Source organism: Enhydra lutris, unplaced genomic scaffold, assembly GCF_002288905.1.
Source record: "Enhydra lutris kenyoni isolate GAN:26980312 unplaced genomic scaffold, ASM228890v2 scaffoldscaffold56, whole genome shotgun sequence".
Lineage (NCBI taxonomy): Eukaryota > Metazoa > Chordata > Mammalia > Carnivora > Mustelidae > Enhydra > Enhydra lutris.
In genome coordinates, this window is record NW_019154140.1 from 7,484,764 (window position 1) to 7,508,211 (window position 23,448).

General features: G+C 56.2%; 2 protein-coding genes across 3 annotated transcripts in view; one reads left to right on the forward strand and one right to left on the reverse strand.

The window, feature by feature from the left end:
- The window catches only part of LOC111157871 (testis-expressed protein 49), a 30,073-nt gene extending 27,428 nt beyond the window's left edge, over window positions 1-2,645 (forward strand). The window contains exons 3-4 of the mRNA XM_022519576.1: window positions 1,580-1,724; window positions 2,164-2,645. Coding sequence (XP_022375284.1) covers window positions 1,580-1,724; window positions 2,164-2,212 — 194 coding nt within the window. The 3' untranslated portion in view covers window positions 2,213-2,645. The remainder of the gene's footprint in view (window positions 1-1,579; window positions 1,725-2,163) is intronic.
- Window positions 2,646-2,730: 85 nt separating this feature from the next.
- Window positions 2,731-23,019, reverse strand: LOC111157825 (adenylate cyclase 6). Of its 2 annotated transcripts, none has more exons than XM_022519493.1 (22): window positions 22,884-23,019; window positions 17,546-18,404; window positions 13,614-13,763; window positions 13,131-13,252; window positions 12,927-13,038; window positions 12,669-12,796; window positions 11,998-12,156; window positions 11,779-11,920; window positions 11,546-11,674; window positions 11,250-11,275; window positions 10,863-11,010; window positions 10,523-10,620; window positions 10,258-10,345; window positions 9,967-10,083; window positions 9,541-9,699; window positions 9,073-9,251; window positions 8,165-8,200; window positions 7,954-8,083; window positions 7,375-7,638; window positions 6,370-6,574; window positions 5,444-5,568; window positions 2,731-5,229 (listed from the first exon to the last, which is right to left on the reverse strand). In XM_022519493.1, the coding sequence occupies exons 2-22, from the start codon at window positions 18,401-18,403 to the stop codon at window positions 5,104-5,106; spliced, it is 3,501 nt and encodes a 1,166-aa protein (XP_022375201.1). In that variant the 5' UTR covers window position 18,404; window positions 22,884-23,019; the 3' UTR covers window positions 2,731-5,103. The 2 variants fall into 2 exon arrangements, with proteins under 2 accessions (XP_022375201.1, XP_022375202.1); XM_022519494.1 differs by lacking the exon at window positions 22,884-23,019 and adding an exon at window positions 18,448-18,458 and having other exon boundaries at window positions 17,546-18,407.
- Between the last annotated feature and the right edge of the window lie 429 nt (window positions 23,020-23,448).

Genomic DNA, 23,448 nt, shown 5'->3' on the forward strand with positions numbered 1-23,448 from the left:
AACCACCTGAAAATGGGAATCACACTCCAGCATTGTTGTGAAAGTTAGAGAAAATGTACATTTAAAAAAGCATCTAGGACTACTGATGTATGCAACAACTTCTAGGAATCTTCAGGAAGTTATGCTATGCAGAGAATATAAATATATGAATTTATATAACATTGTTGGGGTTTTTTTAGATTATTTATTTATTTATTTGACAGAGAGACACAGTGAGAGAGGGAACACAAGCAGGGGGAATGGGAGAGGGAGAAGCAGGCTTCCCGCTGAGCAGGGAGCCCAGTGTGAGGCTCGGTCCCAGGATCCTGAGATCATGACCTGAGCCAAAGGCAGATGCTTAATGACTGAGCCACCCAGGCGTCCCCAGAATTTATATAACACTCTTAAAATGACATAATTATAGAAATGAAGAATACCAAACAGGGGCTAGGAGGACATGGCTATAAAAGGGCAACTCCTGGGGCACCTGGGTGGCTCAGTTGGTTAAGTGTCTGCCTTCCACTCAGGTCCCTATCCCGGGGTCCTGGGATCAAGCCCCGCATCAGGCTCCCCACTCAACGGGAAGCCTGCTCCTCCCTTTCCCTCTGCCTGCTGCTCTCCCTACTTGTGCTCTGTCAAATAAATAAATAAAATCTTTAAAAGCGGGGACCAACTCCCTTTCTCTGTTGGGGGAAATTGGGTAAGGCGTGCACCGGATATGTGTATCATTTCTCACAACTATGTGTGAATCCATAATTATCTCAAAATTAAGGTTTAATTTAAAAACTAAGATATTTTCAGAAATTTAAAAATACATATGGGTGGAGTATCTAAGAGTTACTCCTAATAGCAAATTGTTTTTAAGAGCTTATCAATCAACAGGGAAACAACTAAGTCAGAAATGTGCCACCTACTCAATGGTATATTACAGATTTGTTTTAAAATGATGATTATAAAGACTATATAGCCAGGATATTAGGCTATAATTCTAAGTTTAAAGAATACACAAATTTTATACAATGGTATAATTAGATTTATCCACATAGAGAATAAAAACACCAAAAATCTAGGTAAGTCTGATACTATTTTAAAATCTTAAGAACACCGAATACATTTAGAACATGATAGGCACTGGATAAATGAATCTACTAGCAGTATCTACAGATGAGGTGGTATCATTGCTTAGTTTCAGAGAATTACCAGAATGAGCAAAGGAAGGTACTTTTTCAGAGAAGGGGGAAGGGAAAGAGGATGATTAAGCCTGGGGGTAGGGAGTAGGGGAAGCCAGTAGAGTAGACCCATCTTGCACATTTCCCAAGTGAGCTGACCACCTGCTTTTCTACCATCTTACTAGCACTTGGGGAGGCTCTCTTGGAGATAGGCTTAGTAGAAGCAGGAAGAACCAAGATTGATTCAACTGACCACAAAGGGTGTGAGATGCTGGAATCCAGAAGTGAAGCTGGGTGTGGTGGCCAGAGTCCCAGGACTTCTCAGCACCTGATCAAGCCCAGTTGCTTGGTTGGGCTTGTGCTGCGGTGAGGCACTAAAGGGAGAAAGAACTTGAAGATACTGGATAACCTGTCCTTCCCCAACCATTTAGTCCCCAATCAGGTCTTCAGAGTCCCCTTGACTGATGCTCAGAACTTCAGCTTCTGGCGGTCCCATGATGCAGGCGTGTGCCCAGAGGAAACCATGCCGTGGATCCGAAGCCCCCGCCACTGCCTCATCAAAAGCCCAATGACCAGGTTAGGCTGGGATGGGTGAGGGTGAGGAGACTAAGGGAAGTCCTCCCTCCCTTCACTGAAATCCTTAGAGACTGTCTCAGCTCTTCTCAGGGAATAGAAGACAAAGTTTGGGTCTTACCAGGGATAGCTGGCCCCAGAATCCAGCGTTCAAAGGAGTTAAAGATCTGTTTGTATCTTTGTGTTTCACCTTGTGGCTGTGCCTTTTGGGGCAAGCACAAGATAAGTGTCTATAGCTTTCCTAGGGAAGTCCGGGGATGCCTCTGCTCCCTTCATGGCTGCCTCCCACCCTCCACAATCACCAGTCATTGACAGTAGCCATACTTCCTTATCACTGCCCTGCCCTTTCTGCCCTGAGGCAGTCTTGGGCAGATGTTTAACGACACCACCACACAGACCAGCCTGACCTGGCCGGATCTGAGACCCTTTCTCTCTTTTCCAGGTTCATGGATCACTCTGTTCTTAGTGACAGAAACTTCAGTCTATATTGAACAGAAGGGCAAGATGAACTGTGGAAGCAGAGCAAAGAAAGAGAAAGTGGGAGATGTCCTGGTTCCACTGACTAACTGGAGGAGGGGATCGTAAAAGCAGAGTAAACAAACTGGACTAGAAGTCACTTGTGTGCACTGGGAGTGAGGCAGAGGGAAGTCATTCTCACGCCCAAATTCCTGTGAGATCAGATGTATGCGGGCCCAAAGCTGGTGTTTGGGAGGAGCCAGGATACAGAAAAGACCACCAAGGGGGTCTTGACCTCACGAATGGCAGGTGTCAGAATAACAAGCCTGGGAAGACACACACTGGTGGTCATGATGCTGAAGGGCCTAGAGTAGTCATGCTCTCTGAAGACTGCAATTTCACCTTGGCAGCGAGAAAACCAGAAGAAGCCCTCTATCCACCGAAGGAAAAGGCCCACAGAGCCCTCCGGCAGGAGGCTGCCTCCTGTACCCAGCTCTGCCACTTCTGACCCAACCCAGGGCCCAGAACATCTTCAGAGAGCTAAGAATTTTACAAAGAATTTGATTTTATTGATATTTAAATATATTAAATATTTCACGGAAATACATGATACACCACCCTCCCCGCCCCCCCCACAGTGGTTACATTATAAAACCAAAGTCCATGGGCCTCCCATCCACTGACTTCCCCAACATCTGGTGAGAAAGGGGGTGATGGTAGCCCAGGAGAAGGGCATGGCTGGCACTGTGGTATGGGGAGTCAGGGTGTGGACAGGCCCCTCCCACTTGGCAAGAAGCAAAGACAAGTCACCAAAGACTGAGGTCTTCCCACTCTGGTCTCCTTACATCCTCACCCCACCCCAGGGCTCCAAGCATTCCCTTCCTATCCAGGGATATGGCTAGGGAAAGGAAGTTGATTTTCTGTCCAGACCAACTAGTCTTGCACCCTCCTCCTGCCATGGCTAATGAAGTGCCTGATGGCCCATTTGGTAGATGCATGAAGATCCCGCAGGGAGGCAGTATGACCCTAAACCAGGTCTCTGCAAGGAGCGGAAGTCTGAAAGGGCACGAGGAAGGGCAAAAGTACTCCCTACCCCTTCCATTCCCCAAACCCAGTAACTCTGGGACCCTCTCTCCTCTGTCTCTCTCACCACCTCCCAGACAAAATGATCTTCAAATGCAGGCTAATGGCTCTGGCTTAAATTGGTACAGACAGAGAAACCAAGGCACCAACTAATTCAGGCCTGAGGCAAGGAGGTTGCAGGGAAAGGAGTAAAAGGAAGGCAGATATAGGAAGGGAATCTAGAGTCCGACCTTCCAATCCTCCTCCTAGCCCTTACAGGCTTCATGGGGACTGGGAAGCCAGGAACATGCTAGACTGAGATGGAAGGCTGCGGAACGCCAAGTTTCAGGTTCCCTTGCCCCACCCCCTAGTACCAGTATCTGCGTCCTCAGAGAGACCCCATGCTACCTCAGTCCCAAAGTATGCCATCAGCTGGGGAACCCAGGAAATTCCTGAGCCTCTGCCCACCAAACCCCAGACAGTTCAAGTGCATGGAGCACTGAGGCTCAAGCAGGCACTTGGGTCCCTGCCTGAGGCAGGGAGACAGTCGTGCTGCACATGCGGCCCCCAAATGGCACTTAGGGATTTGGCACAAAAAGGACTGCTCTCCCCAGGGGCACCTTCCTCTTGCTACCACACCCCATGCCACTCCTGTGCAACCTAGGCATCTCTCTTCATCCCTTGAAATCAGAAACCCTGCCTTATTCCCAGAAGACAGAGGCCCACAGGAGAGAGGCAACCCCAGGTGGAGAGCTGAGGAGGAGCACAAGGACACACACAGACCTGGGAAACAGATACACACACAAAGGCCAACATGCACACACATTACACAGACACACAGGCCCTCCCCAGGGCCAGAGACTTGGGAGGACAGGTTTGTGATCAGGGTCATCCTCCTCCATGCCCTGACCCTTTTCTATTTGGCAGCAGAATGGGTAGAGATGCTCTGTGCCCCCTTGCCAGCAGACTGCAAGAGAGCACGGGGGCAGAGGTACCTGATCATGACCCCAGGGGGGGCCCTGAGATCAAGAGTCTGGTACCACCCCACTCCCTGGCTGGCCTGCTCTCTTTGGCACCTGCAGGTGAACTTTCAACTCCTGATCTTCTGAATCCCCACACATATGCTTGCTCTCTGGCTGGGCATTTTCACAGTACCAATGAGGCCAGATGCCCCTGTCCCTGGAGCTGTGCAGGAACCGGGGCTAAATCTGAGCTGTCAAAAGTCCCTTTGTTCCCCTTTGGGGACAGATCATGGGACTAAGATTTGGCAAATGGAGACATTCTCCTGAAATACGGACAGAGCTGGGTCCCCAGAGCATCTCCCTCCTCCGCCCTGTGTCTAGGAGGGAGACCTTACTGGGGTGGGGTACCCAAGGCCAGTGCTGGGGATGCAGGCATAGCAGAGGCAAGCATGGAATAGGCACTCCTCATGCCTGCCCCAGTCTTTGTACAAAATATTCCCAGGAAAAAGAGGGAAAAGAAGGGCCCAGCCCTGAGTCTGTTGCCCAGACAGACAGGGGAAGGACAGGCATGACAAGCTGCCATTTTAATCCCTCAGGCAGGAGGGCTCCTGCTGCCTCTGTAGCTGCTGCCTCCCCTGCTCCCAAGAAAGGAAGAAAGAGGCAACAGTCCTCTCCCAATTAGAAAAGTAAAGTCACTTGCATAATCCTCTTGGTATCCCTTGTTCACCAGCCTGAGGGCAGACAAGCGAGCGTGGTCCAAGCACAGCCTGCTGGGGTGTTCCCTTTCATGGTCAGCAGGGTCTGGAGGCCCGGTGCCCCCTGCCACAGCTCCTCCCAGCGAGCACAGAGTCCACTCAGATGCCCACCTTGGTCCTGACAGCTGAATCGGTAGCTGGACCCTGCTAACTGGGGGGGCCCCCATTGAGGAAGTAGGTGGTCATCTCCCCCTTGCCCTTCACCTTGACCACCCCTCGACACTCCAGCTGGTAGCCTTTGGCAGCTAGAACCTGGTACAAGTCCGTGGTCACCTGGGGAATGGGAAGGGAACCCATTTAGCCTGGGATCCTTCCTGCTACATTTGCAGGGGTCCAGGGGTTCTCTAATCATGCTAGTCCCCCCCAAGCCCCACCCCCAACCACAGAACACTACCACCCTACCCCTGTCCTCGCTGACCTTAGAGAGGGACCTGTAGAAGCCCTCTGGACCCATACCCTTCCTAGCCTCTGCTCACATCCCCCTCACCTGGATTCGGTCAGGGACACCCGTGCTGTCCATACGGCTAGAGACATTCACTGTGTTCCCCCAGATGTCATACTGCGGCTTCCGAGCCCCAATGACGCCTGCCACAACTGGGCCCATGTTCAGCCCTGCAATGGGAACAGCAGCAAAAAACTGAGAGTAATGGACATTCCAGGGTCAGCCGGGGGAATCCTCCCACCTCCTGGAACTTTTAGAAGGACTGAGAGAAAAAAGTGACAAAGCGACAAGTGTCCCGGTTGTAAAGAATGGCAGAGCTGGGCATGTCCCAAGAGCTCCCCCGAGTTGAGACAGTTATTGCCGTTAACAGTAGCTAAATCCACTGAATGCTCGCTCTGTGCCAACCCCTCTGGGAAGCATTTTGCATGCCAGTATTTCATCCCCTCAACAGCCCTAAATGGTACGTATCATCCCCATTTTACAGCCAGCCTTAGGACGCAATGTGCTAAATAAGCCAGTAAGTGGAACAGCCAGAATTCAAACCAGAGTGATGCTGGTAGCCGCTCCTCCCGCCCACCAGCTCCCAGCTCAGGCGAGAGGAAGTGCCTCTTATCAGACTGGCCATAGGGAAGGGCACAGGTACTGGAGCTTAAATAAACCTGGTTTTGAATCTCAGGGTAGTCCCCTCCCAGCTGTTTGACCTTGGCCAAGTTATTCTGAGTGTCAGTCTCTGTCTGTCAAAGGGGATGATAACATGAAGATTAAAATGTCTAGGACAGTACCTAGCACACAGTAGGCCCTTAACAAATGATCTCCATTCTAAACATGAGACGAGACAAGAGGTGGGAGAAAAGGACATCCCAGAGGATTCCTGACGGGGCATCCAGGATGCCATGCGTCCCTGGCCCGCTTCCTTGGCCTCCCCCAGACACAGCCCTGGGACGAGCTGCCAGGCAACCAGGCCATCTCACCAATCTTCATCTGGAAATTGTTGAAGGAGTGCTCGTTGATGTGTTTCATCTGCTCCATGAGCCGCATGGCATAGTCTGCCAAGGCAGTGATGTGGGAGCGGCCGGCCTGATCGTAGGTGCTGGCGTTCAGTCCTGAGGCCGCCATGTAGGTGCTCCCGATCGTCTTGATCTTCTCCAGCTGCCGGAAGCGCTCCTCGCTGATGATCTGCATGGCACAGGGAGGCCGCACTGTGTGGCAGAGCGGCCAAGCACACGCACCCTGCCCCACGCTCACTCCTGCCCGGCCTTAGCCTCCTCTCCCTACCCTGTTTCAGCAGCTTCCCTCCTTTGAGGGAGGGAGCCCCCGCCTTCCAGCTGCTGTTCTCAAGGCAGGACAGAGGCACCAGGAGCGGAGGCCTCTTCACCAGGCAGTCCGCAGAACCCCTGGCCAGGACTGGTGCTCACAGCTTGGCTCAGCTGCACGAGCTCCCTCACAGAATCCAGAACTCCAGAAGGGCTATTAGCCATCAGGCACTCTGACTGTCACTTTATGAGGAACTGAGCGCCAGAGTGAAGAAGTGCCTTGGCCCCAGAACAGTCAGGAATGGCCCCTTCCTGACCTGGATATTCAGGACACCCCCTCGGGCTTGCTTCCATTTTCTCTATTCGGGGGCCCATCTTGCTTCCTCGGGCTCATGGGGTTCTGCCCATAGATTAATGCATCCTCCTTCAGTAACATCACCTGGTACCTAGCCTGTTCTCTCCACAGATCCTCAGGTCTTTGCTCCCCAGCAGTGACAACCCTGCCCCAGTGAGGCCGACCTTCTTGCCGCCTCAGACACCTGGTGGGTCTTCAGCCTTGTCTCCACTGTATCTACCCTTACTCTGACCCCAACATCTCTGGGTCCTGTCAAAACTCCCTTCCCCCTCAGCCACCCCTCCAATCCTGGCCTTCCCATCCAAAGTTCTCCCCACTCCCCTAATCCCCCCAGCTGCTCCACAAGCAGCAGCCAACCAGACAAGTACCTCATCAAAGTCAGCAATGATCTCATTGAGCAGCCGCAGGCACTCGACGCCCTCATTGTTTGCCTCCAGCTCCACATAGAACTCAGAAAAGTTGGCAATGGAGGCAAACATGACGGCCACACATTCACACGACTGGTAGTAGAGCTCATCGTTCCGACGCTCCCGGGCCAGGAAGTGGGCAGCCACGTCCTTGGGCAGAATGTTATGCAGCAGCCTCCGGTTGTATGCCTGCAGTTCCTCCATCTCCTCCTTCTCCCCTGTTGCCTGTGGACACCACACCCATCACCCACTGCCCAACATTCATGAGGGGTGGGTATGGCAGCCAAGGCTTGGAGACGGCCATCAGAGGGAATCGGGGGGAGAAGAAGGCATGGACGGGTGAGACCTAAAGAACAGGCGAAGGGGCGAAAGAGGCAGGGACGGGATGAGGCTGGGGTTAGGGGATGGGTGCGGGGAGGGCTTGGAGCCAGAGCAGGCTTGGGCAGCCGGAGCCTCAGCCAGCTAACGAGCTGCATTTCTGGCTCAGCCCGGATTCTGTCCTCAGGACCCTCCCCGTCCCCCAGAAGCCCCCTCGGCCACCTGCAGTTTCCAGAGGAAGTCCAGCCGGGCAGTCGATTCCACCTGCTGGGCATGCAGATACAGCGCCAGCGCAAACACCAGCAGAATCACGGGGGTCATGTACTTGAGTGCCACCCTCCCGGCAGCTGGGCTGAGGGGGAGCAGAGGCGAGCTTGGTGTGTGAAAGAGGCCCGGCAGCCCTACCCTTCCCCACCCCAGAGCCCTCACTCACCAGTCCGGCCCATCGAAAGTCTCGTTGGAAGAAGCCCTGGCGGGAAGATACAAGAAACAAAGTCATGGGTTCCTCTTGGGCTGCTGGGTGGAGGGCAAAGGGGAGGGGAGACTCAGAGCAGGAAATCAGGCACAGGGTCAGGGCTTTGGCCTACAGGAACTCGTTAAGAGCAGAGGTTAAGAGAAGGTTCCACTCCTAGCTCCTCTACTTCCCTGCCCTGTGACCCGAACAACTGGCTTAAGTCTAGGCCTGTTTTCTCATCAGTAAAAGAGGGACGAGATCTAAATAACATGCACAAAAGGCCCAGTGTGGCACTGGCGTGCAGTAAGGCTTCAACAAATGTGAGTTGCCATCACTTTTACAATCACCTATGATGCGGGCACCACTGCCATTTTATAGATGAGGAAACTGAGGCTCAGAGACGTTAACTCACCCGTCCAAGGTCACACAGCTAATGAGCGGCAGAGTGGGATTCAAACCCAAGTGACTCCAGAGGCTTTTCCCAGCACACCAAGCTATGGCCCCACATCACAAGGGGTGGGGTTTGCAGAGAAAAAGCCAGTGTGGTGTCCCTAAGTAAGAGTCAGAAGTTCTGGTTCCAGCCAGGGCTCTGCCATCAAGCAGCTGTGTGACCTACAGGTGGTTAAGAAAATGCGTACAAAGGAACCATGCAAATGAGACGGAATTTTTTTCAAATGTCTGGCCTAAAGATACAGGGACTTCCCAGGACTGGAGTTTCCTTGGGGTGACTGTGGAGTCATACGTTGGGAGCTCGTCCACGGCCTCCTTTTCCCCCATAGGTGAGGGGGTGAGTGGCAGCCTTCCAAGGGCAAAGAGGCCTGGGCACCAGAGTGACCAGCAGGGTCAGGAAGCTCCTAGGGGACTGAAGGGGCTGAGAATAAACTCACAAGCCATGGACACCAAGCAGCAGATCGTAGTTGTCAAAGATGGTGGCTGGGGGTCCCAGCAGAAGCAGCACCAAATAGATGAGCCCCAGGACAAAGACCATGGCCAGCTTTCCGATGCTGCTGATGTGCAGGAAGACAGAGCTGGCCAAGAGACTCAGCAGCATGTTCCCAACGAAGTACTGGCGGGGGCGATGGCAGAGGCGGTGTTGGATGAAGTAAGAAGCCACGGCACCCCGACCCCATGCAGAAAGAGCCCTGCGCTCCCCTCCACAATCTCACACCCAGAGCTCCTTCAGCCTCCGCACTCCACCCCACACCGCACTGGGGTCCCTGGCTGCTACCCCAGCAGAGACTCTGGTGAGATCTGGGCCCCCAGTGCCCATCGCCAGGCCTGATGCAGAGGAGTCAATCACTAGCACTGATGAGGCCCGCCCCCCGCCCCATCCCGCCCGAGCACGGCTTGGATACCTCAGGGAAGCTGCAAGTGGGTGCGGTGCCCTCACACAGGGGAGCGTCCAGACCCAGAGAGTAATTGAGCTGCTGCAGGTGACAGGCGGTGATGTCGGCGGGTGTCACATTCAGCATCCGGGCTGCGCAGTTCCGTATGGGGGTGTGGTTGCAGGTGAACTGCAAAAGTTGGGGGGAAGCACGGAGGGGAGCAGTTACAGGGGCCATGTCCCAGTGCTTTATACCCTGGAGGTCAAAGTTCTCGTGGAGGGGTGATAGGAGGTACAGAAAACAAGGAGAGAGGGACTGGAGTTAACCTCATCCCCTCCTCTGGGATAACTAGCTCTCAGAGGGCAGGACGTGGGTCTTCTCCCTCTGCCTACCCCCAGGGCCCAGAGCAGTGCTCGGCACAGACGCAGGGTAGGAGAGTACCCACTGGACCTTTACCATGTTGGCGATGGCAGAGGTGAACACAAGCAAGACTGAAAAGATGCCAACCACAGTGCTGTGTGCCCGAGAGCGGACAATGCTGCGGGAAAGACGGCGCAGGGCCTTGGGGAAGAGCTGCAGACGGGCAAAGGGCGGAGAGTTAGAGACCGTGTCAGCCAAGGAGTAAGGCCAACCAGGGATGGGGCCCAGGGGTAGGCCTGGCCTCCTCCTCCCACTTCCCGCGGGACTCCTCACCACCCCAGCCCAGCCAGCCCTCCCCGACCGGCCCTGCAAGAACCCCCGATGTACAGAGCCACATGAGGACACGGCACAGGTCAGCACAGTGATCAGCAACAGCAGGAAGGTACCGGCATAGATACCAAGCATCACGATGGAGCTGCGGCAGAAGGAGGCCGGGAGCAACGTTACTCCGGAATACCTGGGCGTCCTTGTCCCACTCCCCAGATGGGCAGGGTGTGGGCTCCAGGGACCGCGAGCTTGCATGGGTGTTTAGGAAAATTCTGGGAAGTGGTGGAGGGAGGAGAAGCCGAGTGAGGAGGGGCAGGGCTCTCACTGTGGGAAGACGAGAAGCTGGATGAAGCAGATGAAGCAGAAGACCAACAGCGCACAGGCCACGTAGGCTCCGAAGCGGGGGTCCACCTTCCGCGAGTACTGAGGGAGAGGAGGCTGAGCTGGGTGCTGGGCTCTGCCCCGGGGGCGGCAGGGCACTACCAGGGGCCTCAGGGAGAGGGAGCAGTGGGGCCCAGTTGAGAGGAATCCCTCCTGTGCCCTGTGGCGTCCCCCGCCCCATTCCCAAAACAACTCTCCTGTTCCCTCGGTTGTGCTCGGCCTTCCCTGCCTGGATGTCCCCTCCTCACCCAGCCCTCGTCCCTCTGTCCTCAAATCCCCCAAACCTTCTTTTCAAGATCCTCTCTCTGGAAGGTGAGCAGGAAGCGGCGCACATGGTCCTTCCGTAGCTGGTCGATGCTGCGGGCGTCGATGGCACGGCCCAGGAACTCATCTACTTCATCCTCGGGGTTCAGGGCATCTTGGGCACCCCGGCTGAGGGCAGACCACAGAGCTTCACCAGGTGCATGAGCATTGCCCCATGAGGGGCAGCGAGAAGGAACGGGCATGAGCAGCACCCAAGAATAGAGTGAGCGGGTGTGTGGCCCCTGCTCCCATACGACACAGCTAAGGTCCAGGAAAGAGGGGGTCTCGGCTCCCCACAGCCCTGTCCCAGAGTATAAGTGCCTTCTCCCCTTCGCTTCCTCCCTCCTTCCTCAATAACCCTGACTTACTTGTCCTTGCTGGAATCATCAATGCCCTGGAGAAAGGGACAAAGTGTGCAAGTGAGGTGAAGAGCAGACCACCTTTGCCCTCATCATCCCTTCCCCATCCTCAGCAGTGTGCTCTGGGAATCCCCCCCCGCCCCGTACTTTAGGGGCCTTGGGACCCGGGTATGAAGTCATCCCTCCTGCCGTCAATACCAGATGTCATACGTGGAGATGTATGAACCACAACAAGGAAAACAGAAGGGGGGGGCACCGAGCATCAGGAAAATGAGGGCTCAAGTCCTAGTGCTGCAGCCGCTCACCATCTGACGGAAAGCCTTGGAGTCCTTGGTCCGGGAGAAGGCGCGGTCGGGCGCCCAGCGTGGCCCCAGCCCTTCCATGGAGTTGGCCCGCGTCCGCTGCAGCTTGGCCAGCATGGCCTTCTCCTCTTTCTGTGAAGGCAGCCGGGCGCGTGATCAGAAAAGGGGCCCAGAGCAGAGGTCTGTCTGCTCCGCGCATCTGCCCTCCTCCCTGCCTGCCCACCCCCAGGCCTGACCCGTTTCTGGCTGGCTCCCAGGATGAGGAAGGTCTCGATGTGCTGCTCCTTGAGGTAGGCGTTCCGCTCACCGCCTCGGCCTGGCTCCACCTCGTAGTCCCCATTCAAGTACTGCAGCGTGGCCCGGGTGATGTGGATGCGGCTGGGAGGGGACAGGGGGGTGAGACCGGGGCATGGCCACCTTGCTCCCGCCACTCACCACCGGGCTCCCACACTCACCCGGCCCGGCCCCCCGCCTCCATGTGGTTGGCCAGTGTCACGTCATTGGACCACACGTCGAACTGCCATTTCCGCAGGCCGAGGACACCACAGTGCACACGCCCGCTGTGGATGCCCACGCGCATGTTCACGTTCACACCTGTGACCTCGCGCACCAGCCTGGGAGGAGGCGGCTCCACTTCAGCTCCTGGCACAGCCGTCGTGTCCCCCCACTCCCCCACCACCCAGCTCCAGAGCTCAGGCCCTTTACTCCCCTCAAAGCCAGACAGGGACAGACACAGACACAGGGTACAGGACTACAGCCTTTGGCTGAATGTGGGCACAAGGCTGCCTGGGTCTCAGGGACAAATGAGAACTGTGTTCACCAGCTGTGGCCCTGCAGCATCCCGTGGAACTGAGCTAGGAAGGGAGGAGTCACCATTCTCCCCTCAGACCTGCTCAGCCAGCATTCACAACAGCCCAGATCCCCTCACACTGGCTCCCGAGCCTGCCCGGCTGGCTGGGATCTAAGCTGCACAGGCTGAAGAAGGATCCAGTCCCCTCCCTGGGGATAGAGCTCCAAGCCAGAGAAATAGCCACAACTGAGAAAAAGTCCTGAGGACACATCAGACGGCAGGAGCTGGCTGAGGCACCCTTGATGCCTCAGGAAGCCTGGGAGGAACGCTGCTTACGAGATGGCCTCGATCATGTCCACCCCCATCTCCACACAGCAGTGGGCATGGTCTGCCCGGGCCTCCGGCAGCCCCGACACACAGTAGTAACAGTCCCCTAAGATCTTGATCCTCAGGCAGTGATTTTCCTAAAGGGGAGAGTTGGGGAGAGTCGCTCACTCTCTTGCCCACCCAACACCCTCACTGAGTCACCATCTGTCCCCTCCGCACCAGGCTGCCCCAGTAAGGCTAGGCTCCCCCCACCCCACACCCCCTCACCGCAGCCAGCTTGTCAAACCGGGCAAAGAGCTCGTTCAGGGTCATGACCAGCTCCTGTGCAGTGCACTGGGACGCCAGGCTGGTGAAGCCTTCAATGTCCGCAAACAGGATGCTGTGGACAATGGCAGAAGATAGAAGGACCACCTGGCCCTCAAAGACTCCCAGGACCCCCATCCCTCTCAGTCTCCTCCCACCCCACCCTACCTGACATTGTCATGCTTCTGGATGTAGATCTTGTGGAACATCATGTCTTCTTTCTTTGTGTTGATGTCTTCTTTCATCTCCATGGCAACATGCTGGGGCAACACGGACAGCAGCAGCCGTTCCTAGACCAGCGGTTTCAACAGGGTACCACTACCTTCCCCGCCTCATGCTGTGTGATCCCTCCTGATGCCTCCACCACCCTCCCAAAGGCCCTCTGGAGACCTGAGATCCCCTTCTGGATCACCCCCCACCAGGAGAACCTACAGCAGACACATGTCTCATCCCTCACGGGTGCCCCCACCTACCCGCCCCCACACCCCTCGTTCAGGCAGGACAGGAGCATCACAGGGCCTGTGTGACACACCATCAGGGGAAGCATCCACACTCGTTCCACGGCACGGAGCGGGGCGGTGGACCCAGTCTGTGGTTCTGTGGGTGGGGGGTGGGGGGCAGAAAGGCCTCAGACAGGGAGAGCAGCCCCACCTGCTGCCGGTTCTCGTGCTGCAGGTGCAGCCGGGCCTGGATATAACCGCGGGTCTCCTGAAAGGCCTGGCGCTGGGACACCTCCGCCGGGTAGTGTGTGCAGATGCCAATGACGTTGGTACAGAGGAACAGCAGCATGTTGGCGCCCAGCTGCAAGAGGGCGGCGGGGGCACATGGTGACCTCCCCACCCCCACAACGCACAGGTGCAACCTACCAGGCTCTCTGGGGATGCGTCCCCTCAGGGAGGAAACCAGGATCCTGTGCCCTGTCTGGCCCCATCCCAACCCCTGTGACACATTTCCCCCTTCTCCCACAGGATTCCGGCCCCCTTCCTGGATCACTGTACAGCTAGAAATGGGACCTTTGCATAACTCCTGGCAGCAGAAGCACCACCCAGGGCAAAGGGGGGGTCACAGGGCCGGTGTCTAGCACACTACAATTTCCTGCCCCACAATCAGCCCCGACAAAGAACAAACGCAGCTCCTTCTGCATGTGGTTCTCCTCACAGGACAACACCCAGGAGACTTGAGCCCTTGAGACTTGAGACTTGACCCCCCTATGAATGCCCAGGACAATTCATCTCATCTCTCTGGGCCTCTGTATCCTCATCTAGAACCTGGAGATGGGACAATAAGAAGATGTCTAAGATCCCTCCCTGCTCTGACATAACTTGATATAATTATTATTATTATTATTACTATTATTGGAGCTAATCTGTTGGCTGTCTAATATTCTTGACTTCTTTCTTTTTTAGATTTTATTTATTTATTTGACAGAAAGAGACACAGTGAGAAAGGGAACACAAGCAGGGGGAGTCGGAAAGGGAGAAGCAAGCTTCCTGCTGAGCAGCGAGCCCGATTCGGGGCTTGATCCCAGGACCTTGGGATCATGACCTGAGGCGAAGGCAGACACTTAATGACTGAGCCACCCAGGTACCCGTCATCCTGACTTCCATAGCTGCCTCGTATATAGTACCTAATGGATTTCTCCTAACTCTATGAAACATACAACAGTACCTCATTTTGGAAGGTAAGGCATTCCAGCACAGAGAAGCTAAGTAACTTGTCCAAGATCACACAACTAATAGTAGCTGGTGTGGGACTTGAATCCAAGACAGTTAGACTCCAAAGCCTGTGTCCAAACCTTACTGCACGGTACATTCTAGATTTCCAAGACTCCTACTCACTCCACTCACTCAAACTCTTGCCTCAGAGCCCAGGCTTGGGAATCATCAGTTCTACTAACATGGGACCTTCCCTTCCACCTGGGAAGGGTTGCCACCGTGCCCCGGCAACCCCAATTCTTGATGCCTTAGGAGCCCAATCTCATGATGGTCAGCCCTCCTCAGCATTAGTAGCTCTCACCAAAGAGCAAGTCTAAGGAAAACTGGCGTCAGTGTTTCTGGAAATTCATGGGTTAACCCAGCACTTGTGGCTCCACCCCAGAGTTGGCTGGGGCAGGGCTCTGGTTTGGGGAGAAGGGAGGGAAAGAGCACCAACTAGAAGCCAGGAATTCTGGGCTTTGCCCAGAACCAGAACTAGTCCTGCAAACTTGGGCAGGTCACTTAATCTCTGGGACCTTTCATTTTTCTTAGGTAAAATGGAGGGGTAAGTTCAGCAAACCTCTAAGCCATTTCTTGCTCTGACCCTCTAGGACTGGCCTCCTAGCTTTCCTTCGCAGTCCAGCTCCCAAGGTCCCCCTCCCAGCAGCAGGGGTGAAGAGGGGGGCACACTATCTCCCTTAGGGGTTTCTAAGAATAGCCCCCAGTAGGGGAGAAGGAGGGGGGGGTTAACCAGGCAACTTCCCTTCCTGGCCCCAGGAGCCCAAGAGGAAAAAGTGAGTCACAGGGAAGGGAAGGGGAAGGGGGACCAGAAACCGAAATAGATCTGTACGCAGACCCCTATCCAACTGTGAGAAAAAAGGGATGCCAGGGCACCCTGGGAGACTCCAGGCGGGGCCAGGGTCACTGGGTGAAACTGCTCAATGTGTCTGAACGAGGGGTCAGAGGAGAACGAAGGTTCCTTCCCATGAGCGTAAGCAGGGCTGGATCTGGAAAGGGGCTGCACAAGGAGCCTAGAAAGGAGGCCACGGCCCCACGCCATCCAGACATGCATAGGCCAACTGGACACAGGGAATCAATCCTTCTCAGTTCAAAGAAGGTGTACGGGCTACCCTGGCTCCGAGAACAGGCACAGGGGCAGGCTGACTCTCCCTGCTCACCCTAAGAACGTGCCTGCTAAGACCTACTGGGTCAGGCTGCAACTGGGAGCCCCTGGGGAGGCAGCAGGCTGACAGAGTCCTGGTCCCCATGGGGCTGCACCTACCCGATCAGGCCTTGTGCCTGGGCCTGGGCACCGTGCCAGCTAAGAGCAGAGACACTCACCCACCCCCTGCCAGCCAGAGAGAAGGTAGGGAGGGAAGGGAGGCACCACCTCCAAGTTCCTCCTTCCCCAGCAGGGTAGTCCAACTCCAAAGCCCAGGTGCTAATTACCCTGGTGACAAACGGGGGGCTAGCAGAGGCAGAAAGACCCGGGCCCTTTAAGAGGTCAGACTGCCCTGTGGGTGCGTGCTCCACAAACAAATGGGCTATAAAGTTACTTTTAAAAAGGTACATTCTGTTCTGGAGCACAAGCTGGGCGGAGAAGGGCTTCATGCCAGAGCACCCAGCTTCTCACCCTGGGAGCCCCAGGCAACTTCCTCTTTGTGGGTGGGGCTAGGGTGGGCTATAGGCCACAAGCCCTAGGCAAGGCAGAGGTGGGACTCCCTCAAAACCTGTACAAGACTGAGGACAGCACCCTCAAAATCAGGGGTCATGAGGTATGTTGGTTGGGGCTGTGCCCTGAAGGATCAGCTAGGCACCACGTCCTGGTCTCTGCTCCCTCGTCACAGGGAGGACCCCAGATGGCAGACTCCACATGCTCTTGTCTCTCTGAAAGGGATTTCTGGGAAGGCCCTTCCCTGGGTACCATCCCCTACAGCACTCCCACACTTCCCTATCCCAGGTAAGAACCCTGCTCTGGCGGGTTCTACTCTGCTCTGGGAGAGGGTGGGGCACTAACAGCGCCATCATGAGGTAACTACTATTTTTATCCCAGTTTTACAGACTGGGAAATAAAGGCTGGGAGAAGTAAGGCTCATTGTCTAAGATCTCACAGAGAAGAAGTCAGTCCATTGGACAAAGCAGGTCTGCCCGCAGCCAAGCCTTGATTTCTCTCTCAACATCGTGCTGGCAGGCCCCACCCCACGCACTACTGAGAACCCGGATACAGTAGCTGGCATGGGCAGAGAACCTCAAGACAGGACTGCCGGAGCCCTGGTGCTCAGAGGGATGGTGGGGGGGGGAGGCAGAGACCTGAACCTGATGTCCCTCTTTTCTACAGTCCAACTCCACTTAAACCATGCCCAGCCCCAGAGAAAACTGATCCCACTCATCACCCTCCCTGTCCTCTCAGAGATGGCCTCAGTCCAGAAAGAGAAGCAACTCCTCCCTTGCCAACTCCATCAGAACCCTGCTTGATCCCTCCAGGTCACCACCTGGAGCTGCTTTTCAGGGACAGCACCGGGGCCTGAGTCTCAGGAATCAACTTGGGGCCAGAGATGCCAAGGCCTGAAGTAGCCAACACTGCCCTCTGGGCCTGGCCCAGGCCCTGGCGTCAAATGTCACCTTCCCGCATCGGGTGCTCCCTCCCATCTTTGGGCTCCCCTATTTCAAGGGCCTCCAGCTAAAGAGCTGCACACTGGGGCCTGCGTCTGTCTGGGGAGCCCTCCCTCTGCTCCAGATCCCAGATGGAGCTGGCCCCTGAAACTTGGCCTCCTGTCGTGCACCCCTCCCCTTGGACACCTGTGACCCACACCCCACCCACCCTGGATCACCAGACCCCTTGGCATTCCCAGGCCGGATGCCCCAAGGCCCACCTCCCGGACCACCCACCTGCTTCCAGAGGAAGGCGTCCCCGCGGTTGAGTTGCCAGGCCAAGATCAGATGCAGGGTGGAGAGGCCCAGGCCACTGAAGACAGCCGCCCGCATGCGGATGGGCAGGAGCGTGTAGGTGATGTAGACGAAAAACACGGGACACCAGAGGCCCGCCGAGGGGCTGCGGGGGTCAGCCGCCAGGGCGCCCCCCACCTGCACAGCTGCCAGGATGCCCAGCACCACGTAGCTCACCACCCACATGGAGTCCTGGCGGAAGCTGTGCCGGTTGCACACCACCATGAGCGCCACGAAGAGGGTGGCGGCACAGGCCAGCAGGGTCACATAGGCAGGCTGCGGGGGGGCAGGCGCTGCGTGGAAGGCCAGCAGCACCGCTGTCAGCAGCACCAGCATGGCCATCAGCAGTGTCAGGCTGCTCTGGTTCATCTGGAAGAAGTACCGCTGGTACAGGCGCTCCAGCTTGGCCGAGCGGAACTGCTTCGACTGGAACACCTGGGCCAGACGCCGCCAGCACGACCACCGACGCCTGGGGCTCCCGTCGGGCACCACATCGGCCACCCCCACTGCTGCCGTCGCCTCCGTGTCCTCAAAGCCCAGGGCCACTGCCCGCAGCCCCAGCTCAGTGCCCTTGCCCGGGCCACCCCTCCGGATGAAGGCCTCGTCCTGCCAGGGGCACCGTGGGGGAGCAGCGGGGCTGGGACTGGGGGGCTGGGCCTCCCGGAGGCAGCTCATGTAGCGGGGCGTGCAGAAGCCACCTGTCCGGGTCCCACGGCGCGGACGCTTCTGCCCATTGCGCTCACCCCAGGCTGTTTTCCGTTCATCCACTTTGGGGACCAGGAGGCCACTAAACCACGACATGCTGCTGAGAGAAAGGACGGAGTTGGTGTTAATACCACCATCACGCCCTACCACTGCCGGCAGCTATCACAAACCGAGCACTTCCACTGCCAAGCTAAGCCCTCCAGATGCCACATCACTCACATAAAATCCAGGAGGAAGACGATGGTGGCCCCCTTCAACAGGCCAGGAAACTGGACACAGATGGAGGGAGGGAACTGGCCCAAGAACAAGGAGCCACAGAGGTGTCAGAACTGAGATTCGAACCCAGATCTGCCTGAACCCCCAAGCACTACACTTAAACAATCACCTCTTCCCTAAAAAGCACTGATTCGTGGGTGGTGACAAATTCAAACGCCTGTGTCAATGAGCAAAGGCACACCCGGCTCAGGAGATGCCAGAGGAACTACGGGGTGCCCCCCACCCCGCATGGCAGGGGCACACAGCACCCCCACACTAGCAGAGAGCTGCCACCGGCATCCCGGTGGAGCCCAAGCTTCTCATTTTCAACAGAAGCTGGAAAAAAGTGTACATTTAAACATGACAGCTCCTGATTTTGAAAAGGTTGGCAAGTAATTCACATTTTTCAACGCTGCAAGCCAAATAAATCACGTCTATGGAATGAATTCAGGCTGTGAGCTGCCAACCGGTGACCTCTATACAAAAGGGAATCTCTTTCCACATCGGTCCCCATCACACTCACACCACACACACTGTATCAGGCCAAATTCTACTTTTTCCTCGGTTCAAGGCTTAGAAGGAACCTCCTCAGGGAAGATGTTCCGGCTCCCCCACCCAGACTGCGTTTTGCCCCGTTTACCCTGTGTTCCCTCCATAGTACTTATCACAATTATAATGAAATTGCCCCTTGTTCAACGAGTGTCCCTACCCCTCTGACTATAAACTTCATGAGGATCCAGATCGCTACTATTTCGCTCCACACTTTATCCCCAGCACCAAGTACTGAGCCCGACTCCTGCTAAAGCCCCAAGAAATATGTCAAAAAGACAAAAAGAAAGCTTAAGGGGGGGCATCTGGGTGGCTCCGTCAGTTAAGCGTCTGATTCTTGGTTTCAGCTCGGGTCATGATCACAGGGTGGTGATATCGAGCCCCAAGTCAGCTCCAGCCTCAATGGGGAGTCTGCTTGGGATTCTCTCCCTTTTCCTCACCCTTCCCCTCTCTCTCTCTCTCCCTCCCCACCCCAGCACACACTCTCTCTCTCTCTCTAAAATAAAGAGAAGAAAGCAAGTTCAAGGGCACTGGCACTGAGCAACTACTATGAAATAAATACGCAGAGTTGTAACCCTGTGACTCTCCACCTTCCTCCCTGCACTCCAGTCCTATGAGCCACAGAGGTATCAGAACTGAGATCGAACCCAGATCAGCTTGCTGTTCCCCAATACACCGCGCATGGCCGGCCTGGGACTACTGTGCGCACCGCGTCCTCTGCCCGATACAAGAGCTCGTCCAGGTCATAGCTCAAATGTCCCCTTATCGGTCTTTCCCTGACCGTGCTATTAAAATAGCAACCCCCTTTCCTGGAGCTCCCTATCTCTCCTCCCAGCTTTATGCTTTATTTTTCTCCATAGCTCTTATCAGCAACTGCCATTCCATTTATTTTCCTTATTTGCTCATTGTCTCTCCTCACTGAATGTCAGCTCCATGAAGGCAGGGATTTGGGCCCGTTTTGCCCTCAGCCATAGCTGCCACACCTGGTTGAGTCTGTATTAAGTGTTCCTAGAACGGCTGGCTGGACGATGCTTTTCTCTGTTCTTTAAACTTTTCAAGGTCCTCTCACATGCCTAATTCCACCTGATCTTCACCAAAACCCCGTGAAGCTACATCGGTGGCCACCTGGGGCACAGATTTGACAGGAAAGGAAAACAAGGTGCCTAACAGCTTTGTGTGGCTGGCCCAAGTTACAGAGATCCTGGGCCACTGAATCAGCCCCAGGTCTCAGGCAGGTCTCCTGGAGGGTAGCGCCTTGAACCACGATGGGGAAGATTCCAGGACAACATCCTCAGTGCGCCTCCTAGCTAAACCCAGCTTCAGAGAAAGAGGATGAGAGCACAGTCATCTTCCTCCATGCCCACAGGGCACCCTGGGGCTCCCTGTACTGAAACCTTCAGAGCTAGCATCCTTGACATTTGTACTCACTAGGGGACATGGGGCAGGGTGGGGGCGCAGACAAGTGGCACTTCAAGCAGACACCCAGAGGCCCACAAAAGAGAAGGCAGACTAGGGACCTCTCTGCACGCTGGAAAGCCCCAACCCTAGTTCACCCTCAGCCAACTTCTCTCAGCATCCCTTCTCCCACAGCCCACAGAGCAGCATGCCCTTCAACCCCGCCACATACCACCAACAGCACCTTCTGGAGGGACAGATCAGAAATGCAAGACTTTGGGTCAGGTTGGCGTTTGGAATGGATAACCAAAGGAGGCCTGGCTCTTCAAAATACTTCTTTGGAAGCATGATCTTTGGAGCAAGACCAGGCTTCAAACCTGAGAGTAATTATGTGCTAGCTGCACAGCCTTGAACATGTTACTACCTCCCTGCATCAATTTCGTCATCTGTAAAATGGGAAAAGTAATGTCTGTGAAGAAAGAATCCAAGAGTATTTTGTCACATCGTACATGCTCTGTAAATGAGTTCTTTTCCCCCACTCTCCACGACTTTGAACCCAAATTCTACCACTGTCCAAAAAATAGAAAGACAGAAAAATCATCTACACATCTCCCCAGCCAGTTGGACACCTAGTTCTATTGGTCCCTGTTGTCCTCAGCTGTCAGTCCCCAGAGCTGCTGGAGACAGAGCCCAGAGCGAGCAGGCTTCCCACCATGACATTTTACTTAATTCAGCCTCCTCGTGCTCACAGTCCCCTGCCCTGTATTTACCACACACAGCAACCCTCCCACCCCCTGCAATGGCCCAGACCTCTGTTCCCAAAGGACCTGTTTCTGGCTGTGTTCCCAGCCTCCTGGAAGCACATCCTAGCATCTGGCTCTTACCCACAGGGGAAGGGGCAGACACTGTCCAGGAGAATGCATGACTGTCCCCAGAACACTCTGACCCCCCAAGAGGATAGCTTCAGAGTCATCTAATTGTCCAACTAACTGCAACCATCCCACCTGAGGCTCCACTCCGGGCATTGCCCACCTTGAAGAACTCACCAAGCTCCCAGCACTCCTGGCACACCAGACTAGGTTGGTATGACAAGGAACAGGGGGAGGGCACTGTTCAAAGCCACAGAACTTCCCTATATGGTCCCCCAACCCTCACTGTCCAGAAACAACGCATCACTATAAACCACAGACCACCTCCCTCTTCCCTAGGGACAGGCTCCTGAGCCTGTGCCTCTGACCCCCCCCATCCCCGCCGGGGGTCCTGCTCCCTTGCTCTCACAGATCTGCTGCTCCAGACACTGGCTCCCACAGCCAGAGCCATATCCATTCAGCTTGGCAGTTGGAGGCCCAGTGCCTCCCAGACCTCAAGTCCTTCCCAACCCGGATTCTCCAGCCTGAGACCCAGAGTCTGAGGCAGGCCAAGGCCCAGCCCCAAGGATAGCTCTGCCCACTGCTTTTCCCAAACCCTCTTCCTGGCCACCTCAGTCTGTCCCTGCCCCTGCCCCTGCCCTCCTTGGCAGAAGGAGGCTCCTGGGGATTTAAAACGACTTCAGAAAGTTCATGGTAGAAGGCGCTGCCCAAGCAGGGCCCTTCAGTGCCAGCACCGCCCACCATGCTGGGAAGTGGGCCTCCATTCCAGGCCTTTCCAGATGTAGAGGAGCCTCCCCCAGGGCTTGTATCTGGAGGTCCAGGACTGCCTTCTCCCTTTCCCAATCTTTAGTCTCCCTGAAGACTGCAGAAGGCTCCCACTTCCACAACCCCCTGAGGTTTTTCCACCTCCTAGGGGTGTTCTGGTAAGGGGAGGGTATGGGGAGAGAGTTCCCACCCCCTGCTTCCACGTCTAGGTTTTCAGTCAGGCCCTGCTAAGAATCAAGTCGGCTCTCCCCTGGACCCCTGCAGCAGGCCCTGACACCACCCTTTTCATTTCAAGGTCTGGGGTTAGGGGAGTGGAGACAACTCCTGCAGGCATAGGGCATCCCTCTTCCCAGACTGCCCCCCTCCCCTAAAGACAATCACACTCTACCCCAAACTCAGAGGCTCACCCCAGAGCCCCGCTGCAAAAACCTCAGCCAGCCCTTCCCCCAGCCCAAGCCTTCCCCCGGGTCCCAGCCAGCTGGGCACTCGCTTCGGTCGGAAGAAGGGAGTGAAGGGTGGGAGACTGGAGCCCCCCATCCCCTCCCTGATTTCTCTCTCCAGCCCCAACGGCCTCACACCCCTCCAAACACTATCGAGCCTCCCCATCGCGCGCTTCCGTACCCCAACAAAAAAACTCCCGGGCGCCGCGCGGGAGTCTTCACGCCCCCCCAACCCCGAGACCCCAACACCCCATCGCCGCCGCTCTTCCCCCCACCCCAGCCCCCTGCTCCGCGCGGGCTCACCTGCCGGCCGGGCTCCGCGCCTCCCCCGGGCCCCCGCCCCGCAGCCCCCGCGGGCTCCGGCCGGCCCGCCGGCCGTCCCGCGGTCCTGCTCTGTGCCCGCGCGTCCCGGCCGTCCCTCCCGCCGTCCGCAGTCCGCCCGGCCCGCGCCCCCTCCTAGCTGGCCAGCGCAGCCGCCCTCTACCCCGGATCCAGAAGTCCCCTCCCCGCCGGCTCCCGGACTCCCCGCCTTAAAGGCACAAGCTCCTATTGTCTGGGCGCCCCCTCCCCCTCCGCCTCCGAGCCCCGCGCAGGGGCCCACTCCCCTTCGGACGAGCGGGGCTGGGGTCTGGGAGCCCGATCAGCGCCCCTCCCTCCGCGCGCCCCCTCCTCTCCCGCCGCTCCCTCCCCCAGTCCTGGGAAAACAAGCGGCTTCTGTTTAGGGATCAAGACCCCGAGGGAAGGGGCCGTCCCGCCCGCTGCCCCTTCCCTCCACCCCCCCCTGCTGCCTCCTGCGGCGTTTCTCCGCCCACCCTCACCCAGGGGTCCTCAGGCGCGCGGGACAACGCACTCTGTCTCTCGGCGACTA

What these genes read in the sequence shown, in the direction of transcription:
- LOC111157825 (XM_022519493.1), bottom strand. Translation starts at nt 18,403, where the DNA reads ATGTCGTGGTTTAGTGGCCTCCTGGTCCCCAAAGTGGATGAACGGAAA. An exon ending in GACATGATCGAGGCCATCTC is followed by an intron (nt 12,157 to 12,668) that starts GTAAGCAGCGTT and finishes GCCTCCTCCCAG; the next exon opens with GCTGGTGCGCGAGGTCACAG. An exon ending in CCTCTGCCATCGCCAACATG is followed by an intron (nt 9,700 to 9,966) that starts GTAAAGGTCCAG and finishes CAACTTTTGCAG; the next exon opens with TTCACCTGCAACCACACCCC.